This window comes from Esox lucius, chromosome 2 (genome assembly GCF_011004845.1).
Source record: "Esox lucius isolate fEsoLuc1 chromosome 2, fEsoLuc1.pri, whole genome shotgun sequence".
In the NCBI taxonomy this organism is placed as follows: Eukaryota; Metazoa; Chordata; class Actinopteri; order Esociformes; family Esocidae; genus Esox; species Esox lucius.
Window position 1 is genome coordinate 28,724,451 of NC_047570.1, and position 12,018 is coordinate 28,736,468.

General features: G+C 41.0%; 1 protein-coding gene across 1 annotated transcript; it reads right to left on the reverse strand.

Annotated features, from left to right (window-relative positions):
* Nucleotides 1-67: 67 nt before the first annotated feature.
* rasl12 (RAS-like, family 12) lies at nt 68-9,718 on the reverse strand. The gene is made up of 6 exons (XM_010877376.4): nt 9,290-9,718; nt 9,017-9,156; nt 8,411-8,467; nt 6,348-6,421; nt 4,247-4,437; nt 68-1,559 (listed from the first exon to the last, which is right to left on the reverse strand). The coding sequence occupies exons 2-6, from the start codon at nt 9,126-9,128 to the stop codon at nt 1,211-1,213; spliced, it is 783 nt and encodes a 260-aa protein (XP_010875678.1). The 5' UTR covers nt 9,129-9,156; nt 9,290-9,718; the 3' UTR covers nt 68-1,210.
* Between the last annotated feature and the right edge of the window lie 2,300 nt (nt 9,719-12,018).

The following is a 12,018-nucleotide window of genomic DNA, read 5'->3' on the forward strand; positions in this document are numbered from 1 at the left end:
ATATACTTTACCTACTTCTTTTGTTATTATGAAGTGTTTTCAGTTATTTGCTGGAGAACCCCATTACCTCATCTAATGTGGATCATAATACAGTTAAAAGAAACATTCTTTTACTATACTGACAGTAGAAATTATCATCATTTTACTATACCTACAAATAAAATGAGATTATTATATTTTTTTACTATATTTACAGTTAAAATGAACCTTCTTTAACTATACTTACAGTTTAAATAAACATTATTTTACTATGTTTACAGTTAAAATGAACATTCTTTTACCATAATTACAGTTAAAATGATCATTCTTTGACTATACTTACAGTAAAAATGAACATATTTTTACTATATTTACAGTTAAAATGATTTTTAAAGAGTAGAGAGTATCAAAATAAAGATGTTTTGGATAGGACACAGAATTTATTCGGTTTACTTTAGTTGTTCGTCTTAGATACACTTTAATTGTTTGTATCATATGAAAAGCATTGATAACTTTTTGTTTTATGTGTAGTTATACTAATCAGCCAGAAGGGTGCGTCCACAAATCATGAAAATGATGTCTATAACGATACCTCCAAGATTAAAATCATACTGTTAAAAGATTTATAATAATGTATCCATCATTTAGAGATATCCCATCAGTTTTCTAAATCGCATTAAAATGTATATAAAAAGGTGGCATACATCAAGCCATCTACACTTACATATACCATATACAATAAACATTTATCATCATGAACACCCTAATCTCCAGAATACAGATAATATAACTGTGTCCCAGTAATTTACTTGTAGGACATTCAACTTCCTGAAGCTGTTGGTAATACAAAATCAACATTCAGAATATCAGTTTACTCACCAGTATGTGTCCAACCCTCAAGGAATTAATAATCTCTTGTCTTAAATATGCACTTAATCATGAAGGGAAACTTTCAAGTACATTTAAAGAAAAAGTTGTCTTGGTGGTATGTCATTTTGTCTCCGTGTGGTTCTGCCTTTCACAATTCACTGGTCTCTCACTGGTCTGAGTAAAGTCTCAAATGTTCACTTCCATTGTGACAGAGTCATTCAGAGCCAAGTCAAGTGTCACGGTTAAACAGACGTTCATTTGAGTCCGGTCTCGAGGACCTGTGCAGGAGGATGATGTTGAGTCACTGAGCTACTGTCTTTGAGCACGGGGTGTAAGTCTCTTCTCATGTTCCACCGTCTCATCAGAAAATCTTAAAGCCCTTGAGCAAAGTCAGCGTGGGAGCCCGTCGCTTACTCTGGGCCCGCGATGACTTGACTGTCACAAGCTTGGCGGTGGCAGGGGCAGGGAGCTCTTTGTAGCAGGGGGTGGTGAACGGGGGCACCGTGGCGAAGCTCACCAACGGCTTGTGGTCCTCGCTAATGTAGAGGGGGCGCAACAGGGGGCTCCTCTCACCAGCCTCCCTCCTGGCCTCCCTCACGGCTTCATGGAAGACCCGCTGGATGGACAGAAAGTCCAGGCAGGCCGACACCTCGAAGAACAGGCAGCCAAAACGAGAGGCGAGGGCCGAGCCGTCTGACTTACTCACCTGCCTGAGAGAGAGAAGGGGAGAGGCGGGGTAATGTTATGGAGGTAGGGAGGGGAAAGAGTAGGCGAGGGAGAGAAATCAGAGGATCAATGTACTGCCTCATCACAGGCTGTTGTATTGGTGAAATAAAGAAGTAAAAGGCATAAACAGATTATATGCGTATTTGACTATATTTATACTTGAATGGTCATTTTTCAACAGGATAAATAAATACAGCCAGAATGCAAATGCATATACAATGGTATCTGTGAACTGTAATCTAGGTTCTACATACATGCATGCTTAACATTACTGTTAAATTCAGCATCCTGACCCTCAAGAAGAAGTTAATCAGGTGTTAGTGTGGCCATAAGTCAATTGGCCATAAGTGCTGCACTTACAGTGATATGTCCAAGTATGCACATTATAAAGAATGGTTTAATATAGTACCATAAGATAAATTCAAGTGGGTTGAGTCGGGCTGTGGATATACTTTACTCGATGTGCTTCAGTAAACAGTCATATTTTCCATGATCTCCAGCTAAGGGGGCTTGGATTGCTATACTTGTAGCGGTCGTGGTACACATTCACACAGATTAGGACTGACATTATGTTTATTTTCAGGCTTTCAGGTGGGTACCTGAAGTAGGCATAGAGCTGCCAAACACTTTAGTGCTACTTGTAAGGTTATGAGCCAAAAAAGAACTTTGTGGGTGGCATCGAACCTGCTTTAAGCACTCTCGACCCAGATCAAGAAATGCTTGGCTTTTTTAGCATGCAGTTGGTTCTTGTAAAATGTATGTCATTGTGGAGTGGGTTTTTACCCCAGCTTGCCTGCCTTAGTGTACAAATGTATATGTTATGTTTGAATTATCATTTGTGTGTGTGTGTGTAAGTGTGGGGATGGGGTAGAGTTGTGTGTTTGCATATGGTGAGTACAAAAAAAGCACATCATATGGCTTGGGGGTAGAAGCTGTACAGGGTTCTGTCTGATCTAGACACAATGCACTAGTACCACATCATTAGTATAGACAACAGTTAATTACTTGGGTGGCAAGTGTCTGACTATATGTAGAGTTTTACTCTGAGAGTGCATGTTGCAAAGGACTTGTGTGTCAAATAGATTTTTGTAGCACCAAGCTGACCAGCATCACCAAGGGAGCAAGGAGGCACCATCAGCAGGGTCTCATCGTGCTCTAGTAACTCCCTCAGGCAGGGAGAGCCCTTGGATGCTAACTGAGCTTGTTGGGCGAACACAGGTCTCTGACATATTGATTAAAGTGACTTTCTGGTTGAAAGACCATTGTGGGAAAAAAGCACAAGGGTTTGGTGAAGAAGGTTTTTTGCGATGTTCAACGTTCATCTTTTTGAAGTTGCTGCAATGAGACAGGGTCGTAGACACAATCACATACGACGAAATCAAGGAAGGGTGAAAAAGGGGGCAAAAACATTTTCACCTTGTAGTCAGCAAAAGTCAATGATGGAATGAAGACAGTACAAATGATAAACATAGCAAACATTTGTTGAAGATGGTAACGGAGGTGGCAGATACGGAGGTGGTAGATAGGTAGTTGTAGATACGGAGGTGGTAGATAGGTAGTGGTAGATACGGAGGTGGTAGATAGGTAGTGGTAGATACGGAGGTGGTAGATAGGTAGTTGTAGATACGGAGGTGGTAGATAGGTAGTTGTAGATACGGAGGTGGTAGATAGGTAGTTGTAGATACGGAGGTGGTAGATAGGTAGTTGTAGATACGGAGGTGGTAGATAGGTAGTGGTAGATACGGAGGTGGTAGATAGGTAGTTGTAGATACGGAGGTGGTAGATAGGTAGTGGTAGATACGGAGGTGGTAGATAGGTAGTTGTAGATACGGAGGTGGTAGATAGGTAGTTGTAGATACGGAGGTGGTAGATAGGTAGTGGTAGATACGGAGGTGGTTGATAGGTAGTGGTAGATAGGTAGTGGTAGATACGGAGGTGGTAGATAGGTAGTGGTAGATACGGAGGTGGTAGATAGGTAGTTGTAGATACGGAGGTGGTAGATAGGTAGTTGTAGATACGGAGGTGGTAGATAGGTAGTTGTAGATACGGAGGTGGTAGATAGGTAGTGGTAGATACGGAGGTAGTAGATAGGTAGTTGCAGATACGGAGGTGGTAGGTAGGTAGTTGTAGATACGTAGTGGTAGATAGGTAGTTGTAGATAAGGAGGGGGAGATAGGTAGTTGCAGATATGGAGGTGGTAGCTAGGTAGTGGTAGATACGGAGATGGTAGATACAGAGGTGGTAGTCATCTTAGGTACACTTTTAAGTTAGGGTTACAGATGTTTTCTGAAACTGGGCAGAGACTCTGCTATCCTAGCCTATCCTAGGGTTTTTGTGGCACATGCCAGATACCCTACCAATGCAGTAATGAGATGACATGTGCCTAGATTAGTACCAGTACCACTGTGTGAGGTAAAATTGTACTCTATGAATGTTGCAGAATCTTTTTTTGTGGAAAACAACAGAAGTCTGTTGGAAGTCCAGGCATAATGCACACATTTGTTCAACTCTGCATTTTTGGGAAGCGTTTACAGTTTCACAGTCTACATGTGTTGTTAATGAAGCACGTAACAGATAAAACGTTGTTTGAAATCATTTGTACAGGCATTACACAAACATACAAGAGGTTGCATGTTTGCTTCCCACGAAGACCCCCCCTCCCATTACAAACCTGTATCTCTCCATATCCAGCTTGTTACCCAGCAGTATAATGGGTGTGTGGGTCTGCAGGGCCCTGATGTGGACCGTGATGGCCTCCAGGTACTGTTGGCAGCCCTCAAAGCTTCGCCTGCTGTCTATGCTGTAGACCACGAGGAAGGCACTGGCCCAAGTGAGGTATCGCTCACAGTTCACTGGGCCATCCTGAATGTAGTTACATGTTAGTAATCCACTGAGAATATAATAATGTGAATGAATGAAAGAACACTAAGAAATTTCACTGTGGCCTGCCTGGTCCAGTGCTAATGGAATTCAACAGGTTTGAAACCTACTGACTGTCCTTGACCTGACCTCCATCATCTTTTCTGACTATTTTCTTCTGTTAGATGAACATGGTACACATACACTGCTCAAACAAATTAAGGGAACATTTAAATCACACATTGGGGTCTAGATGAACGAAATATATTAAAGAACACCATTTTCACTGTTGGGTAGTACATTGTGTAATTCTTTAAGAACAAAATGATGTAACAACAGTCTATGGAAACCAAAATCAGCAACCGATTAAGGGCTGGATTCAAACTCACACCGAAAATCAAAGTAAACAATTGAAATCACAGGCTGTTCCAACTTGCGTGAATTTCATCACAGTAACTCATAATGTGTATAGCCCCCACGTGCCTGTATGCACTCCCGACAACATATGGGCATGCTCCTGATGAGCTGGTGGATGGTGTCCTGGGGGATCTCCTCCCAGGCCTGGATCATGGCATCAGTGAGCTCCTGGACAGTCTTTGGCACTACTTGGCGGCGTCGGATGCACCGATACATAATGTCCCAGAGGTTCTCAATTAGATTCAGGTCTGGGGAACGTGAGGGCCAGTCAATGGCATCAATACCTTCTTCATCTAGGAACTGCCTACACACTCCGGCCACATGAGGCCAGGCATTTTCCTGCACCAGGAGGAACCCAGGGCCCACTGCACCAGCGTAAGGTCTGACGATGTGTCTGAGGATTTTATCCCGGTCCCTAACAGCAGTCAGGGTCCGTTGGCTAGCATGTGGAGGTCTGTGCGACCCTGCAAGGATTTGCCTGGCAAGACCATCACTGACCCACTGCTAAACCAGTCATGCTGGATGATGTTGCAGGCAGCGTAATGTTCACCACAGCGTCTCCAGACTCTTTCACGTCTGTCACATGAGCTCAGTGAGAATCTGTTCTCATTTGTGAAGTGAACGGGGCGCCAATGGCACACCTGGCAGTGCTCCTCATGTTCCTCCTCACACAAAGGAACAGATACCGGTCCTGCTGCTGGGTTGATGCTCTTCTAAGTCCCTGTCCAGCTGTCCTCATGTAACGGCCTGTCTCCTGGTATCTCCTCCATGCTCTTGAGACTGTACTGAGAGACACAGCAAACCTTCTTGCGACGGCACGTATGGATTTGCCATCCTGGCGGTGCTGGACTACCTGTGCAACCAGAATGGTACTACCTGTACTGCCTCATGCTACCAGTAGTGACAACGACACTAGCAAAACTAAAAAATAGAGAAGAATCAGTCACGGATAAGGAAAGTGCAATTGTCTGTGGCCACCACCTGCAAAACCATTCCCTTTTTTGTGGTTGTCTTGCTGTTACCTCTCCAGTGGACCTGTTGTCACTTTAATTTGCACTAAAAGAGGTGACATTGATTCACAATCGCTTATGCTTCCTAACTGGACAGACTGATAATCCCTGAACTTTAATTGACATACTGTAATGATTTCCTTTAATCTTTTTGAGCAGTGTATATTACAGAACATGCAGCTCACAAACTGCACACAGATACAGTAGGGATCAATGCATGGCATTAGCTGTAGGGTCAGATAGAAAGCATTGGCTGTAGCCAGCATAGTCCTTTACAATAGGATTTTCTTGTTTAATATATTTTATGCCTACTTTTTGGATAGGATATGGGCCGAAATCAAATCCATAAAGCAGCAATATATGATAACTGATAAAGGTGGGGAATGCTGAAAGATCTGCAGGCCTTATTTTAACTCGTGCAAGCAGTGGCTAAAACCACTAGACCACCTTAGGCCACCATACAGTATGTGTTGTGTTTCCATCCACCTGGTCAGCTGTGTCCATGACCTTCACAACAACTGGCTGCTGGTCCACCATTTCCTCAGAAGAATAGGTGTCCTCTATGCGGCAGTAAAACACAACATGAAGATAAGAACCCAAGATCACAAGGCCATACTTGCAATTATGAAGAAGATCATTGTACATTTTCTCAGAAAGAAATTCATCTGTGCACTCGCTATTAGTGTATTCAGGCTATTACAGAGACGTTCCATTATCCAGTTTAGCACATTAAAAGGCCTGCCCAGTGCATTATGCCTGATGCCTCACCCACAGTTAATCTCAGTTTCTGCTCCATCTTTAAATACATTCAGTCTGAATGTGCCATTCATGAAGTTGTTTGGCCTTGTCCAAAAGAAATTGGATTGTCACCAACGCATTTAACCAACCTAATGTTGATAATGGCATTATGTAGCCAGGTTCTGGCTACCCAACCCATCGATTTCTGGTACCAATCAGAACTGCCCAAATGTGTGTGCTATCTGGAAAGTGTTGAGGATGGAGGCATATTCAGACTCATCAGAGAAATTACATAACAGCTACAATGGATATAAAAAGTCTACACACCCCTGTTAAAATGCCAGTTTCCTGTGATATAAAAGAATGAGACAAAAATGAATCATGTCAGAACTTCTTCCACCTTTAATGTGACCTATATAACGTGAACAATTCAATTGAAAAACAAACTGAAGATCACCCTACGGATGTTGAATTGGATTCAGGTCTGGGCTCTGGCTGGGCCATTCCAAAACGTTAATCTTCTTCTGGTGAAGCCATGCTTTTGTGGATTTGGATGTGTGCTTTGGGTCGTTGTGGTGCTGAAAGGTGGACTTCATCGTCAGCTTTCTAACGGACGCCTGAAGTTTTTGTGCCAAAATTGGCTGGTATTTGGAACTGTTCATAATTCCCTCCACCCTGACTAAGGCCCCGGTTCCAGCAGAATAAAAACAACCCCAAAGCATGATGCTGCCACCACCATGCTTCACTGTGGGTATGGTGTTCTTTGGGTGATGTGCAGTTTTGTTTTTGCACCAAACATACCCTTTTGAATGAAGGCCAAAATGTTCGACCTTGGTTTCATCAGACCATAACACATTTTCCCACATGCTTTTGGGAGACTTTATGTATGTTTTTGCAAACTTCAGCCAGGCTTGGATGTTTTTCTTTGTAAGAAAAGGCTTCTGTCTTGCCATCCTACCCCATAGCCCATTCATTTGAAGAATACAGGAGATTGTTGTCACATGTAGCACAGTCAGTACTTGCAAGAAATTCCTGCAGTTTCTTTAATGTTGCTGTAGGCCTCTTGGGAGCCTCCCTGACTAGTTTTCTTCTCGTCTTTTCATCAATTTTGGAGGGACATCCAGTTCTTGGTAATGTCTCTGTTGTGCCATATTTTCTCCACTTGATGATGACTGTCTTCACTGTGTTCCATGGTATATCTAATGCTTTGGGAATTATTTTGTACACTTCTCCTGACTGATATCTTTCAACAATGGGATCCCTCTGATGCTTTGGAAGCTCTCTGCTGACCATGGCTTTTGCTCTGAGATGTAACTAAGAAAATATCAGGAAGATCCTACTTGAACAGCTGAACTTTATTTGTAATTAATCAGAGTCACTTTAAATGAAGCCAGGTGTGTAATGACTTCTATTTAACATGAGTTTGAATGTGATTGGTTAATTCTGAACACAGCCACAACCCCAGTTATAAGAGGGTGTGCACACTTATGCAACCGGGTTATTGTAAGGTTTTTATTTTTCCCCCTCGAAGATTTCAGTTTTTTCAATTGAATTGTTCACATTATGGGTCAAATTAAAGATGGAAAAAGTTCTGACATGATTTATCTTTGTCTCATTCTTTTACATCACATAAACCTGGCATTTTAACAGGGGTGTGTAGACTTTTATCCACTGTAGCTGGTGCAATGTGGATGATTAATCAGGCAACAATGCATTGGTGGTTGGGAAACAGCCAAAGTGGTTTATTTGATGGTCATAATATTTATTGAGAATTTTATATATTTCTTAGAAGGTAACAAATGGAAGCTTACCTAGGTGGGGGTCATATTCACTGATGAAACGCTTGGTGAGAAACTTGACAGTCAATGCTGAAAAGGGCAAAGGTAATAATTCACTTCCGGTTTCAATTTAGCTCTACTGTAAATCGGTCACACTACAATCTAGGGTCCCAAATGGGGCATGGGAAACCGACCCACCTCCCCTCCTATTCTATATACAGTCGAATGACATTTGAGATAGGAGAATAATTCATTATTCAATAATTATTTTCAAGAATAACAACGATCAAAACTGGACCTTATCTATATAAAATATCAACACAAACGTGATCAAACTCAATACGAATAACAAGGCAATAGCAAGGCATGTTGCAATAGCAAAACAGTATTTAGGGATTATACTGTATCTACTTAAAAATAAATGACATTTCTTTTCAATATACCTTCAAACCTGAAAGTGAATTTCAAACTTATCTTTTTTTGACATGACTTTTTTGACATCACCAGCATCAAAACCAGTCACAACACAATATAAAGGCAAACTAAAACGCCAGTAAAGATTACCATGAAGAAAATCAAATAAACACTAAATCATTTCAACGACATGAAAGAGAAAACTGAAAAATATGGGTGAGCCACCTGATTTTCCTGAGCCCATCACTCCGAGGACTACCACATTGAATTCAGGTTGTCCGCGTTCTGGGATAGCGGAGAAGTTACTGCTCCTCGCCTTCCCAAACATCAGAGACATCTTTACGACTAAAGCAGCAACAACACAACTTTTAAAGAGACGCAAGCAACAGGATGTTCTTTAGTGAGCGTATTACTCAGAGTACAAATACACAGATATGAATGTACAGAAACATATTAATATTACATGTTTCTAAAACATTGCAATGTTACTGCACTTACCCAAATTGTCTACCTTGAATACAGTGGAAGTGTAGGCTATTTGCCTTATTACTTCAAAATACAGAATAACGTTTTAATTCATCTTAGTCTAAAGCCAATGTATAGGCAACATAGCACTTCTAAACCTTGTCGGATGATGAGGGTGCTCTGATGAGGGCGAGCCGCGCGCTGAGTACACACGCAGCTGGGATGACCTGGCGTCGAGGGAAAATTTGCTGAAGAATGTTGCTTCATACGCACATGGTTTAGTGCCGAACTCCATTTAAGGGAAACGAGGTGAGGTCGATTACTTCTACATGCAGCCAGATATGATTTGGCAAGGAAGGCCAACTAACCTAAGTGAATTAATTGACACGAAACAACGACGTTAAGAAATGTACATTTGGTCAGTTCAGGCTTTGGATTGCCGTCATGTGAGTGCTAAACATTTCACAGTTGGGGGAAAGCTAATACTTTGCACATGTCAACTTGGGGTAGTAGAATTTAACCTAGCCTACTATGTTTGAACAGGAAGAACACGGGAGTTGGTTTCTGTTGATTAATTTAACTACATTTTGGTGGCTGTTTTTATTTTGTACAAAATTGCTGCACCAACGGACCAAAACAAATTCCTAGTTTGTTGTGAAACTTACTTGGCAATAAAACTCTTTCTGATTCTGAAGTGATCTCATTGTCTTTTGGAACTTTTCCAACATTATTGTCACGCTTATAAAGATGAGCAAAAAGTCTTAATTTATGTAGCAAACAACAGAGATGAATTCCCAGGAAACTTTTCCTTTTTATTTATTTGAATTAATTCCAATCACATTACTTAATAAATGTAACCCAATTTAACAAATCACAGAATATCATTAAAATGCAATTAAAATAAACAAAAATTAAATTTACTTATGTGAAAAATGTTAGTACTCCTTACTTTTACATCACATAAAATGGCTAATCAGGTTTGAATCAGGTGCAACAAACTAGGTGCAAATTATTTCAAAATAATTGGAAAGTTACTTGGTAGGGTCCAGCCTTACATAACAATAAATAAAACAATTCTGGTTTGGTCTTAACCATGTGTGTGGTAACACATCATGCCAAGATCAAAACACCTATGCGAGGCTCCTTGATGCCCATGAGTCTGGGAGGGGTTACAAAGCAATTTCCAAGATATTTGAAATAAATAATTCCAATGTCCGACAGAATCATCTTAAGGTCAGGAAGAAACCTCTGTTCTTAAAACTCTGTTCTCTAGACAACAGCTGGGTAGAAACCAAAAATACTGGAACAGTGAGTCAAAGATGAGTCTGGAAAGATGAGTGAAATGGAGAGTTGTCTGCAGTGATTTACTTTGTTTGGCAAAAATGAAACACCGCCTTTGAACAGAAGGACCTCATACCAACTGTAAAGTATCGAGGTGGTGGCATTATGATTTCGGTCTCAGGGCCTGGCCAACTGTCAAAAAGCTGAACTGAAAATTGATCTTTCAACAGGACAGTGATCCAAAACACACAAGCAAAACTACAGCAGATTGGCTCAAAAAGAAGGAAAGGAGGATTATGAAATGGCTCCATATATAGTTTATAAATCCATGATTGTCTTCTCGTGTGGAGAGCGTATCTGAAACAGATGATGCATGCCCTTCTCGTGTTCAGCTTGTTTCTGAAAAGGACGACGGATTTCCTACTCCTTTTGGGGCAGTCTTTTTCTCAGATGGACGACTCATGACCGTTGGCTCGTGTGATGCGAGGAGACGGATTTGTGGATTGACATCTTTTCTTGGGGTTTGCATTAACATGCAATACGATTCACCTGCGGACATGTTTCAGTCTCCTTGAAGAGGCAATCAAGTTTTTGGGCAAGAAATGTAGGGTACTCAGTATTAAGTAGTATAGTTAAATAGAGTAAATTATTCTGTTCACATAAAAAATGACTCCAGGACCAGTGGAAGTACAATAGTCAAATGACATAAAACATCCACTATTTTACAGTAGGTTTATGGTTCTTTTCTGTTCATGCGTTCTTATTTCGACACCAAAGCAACTGTTGGTTTCCAAAGGGCAGGGGGACCCTAGTTTTGAAAACAAGGGTGCCAATAGTTTTCACAAGAAATGTGTAATTTAGCAAAATTCCTTGGAATCATTAATGAAGTAAAATATATTCCACATTTACAACATTGCTTTAATCTTTGTTGTGTTGATAACAATGTTTTACTAATATTTATCAAGGTTGCCAATCATTTTCAGAGTGACTGCACACAACAGGATATTTGAGATTGTTTGGCTAGAGAGGGCAAGAGAGAGCGAGAGAAAGAGTAGTTATCATATTCCCTGTACTTTTCTAAGGGCTGAGATATTAATACAGGGTGAATTGCATATAGGCATTTGTAAAGGTGCCTCACAAACACTGGCAGTGGTAGCATGCTTTTGTCATATGCAACAGATCCCTCACAGACAAGGTTACTAATAATTCGGAATAATAGACTCATATAAAAAACTTGACCTCAGGAAACAATCTATGTTGTTATGTGCTTTTGCTACAGTGTTCCAAGGGCAAGAGCCCTGACATTTTGTCTGGCACTAAAATGGGCAACCTTGGAGACTAGGTATAATAAATCATCAGCATAACTGTCCTGCCGTGCCCATCAACTGACCCATCTAATGCCATTCGACCAATCTCCCCTTTCAGCAGATCAACACCAGTTTCCCCCGGCTGCATGTCATCATAATGCGTTAGATCAGTGC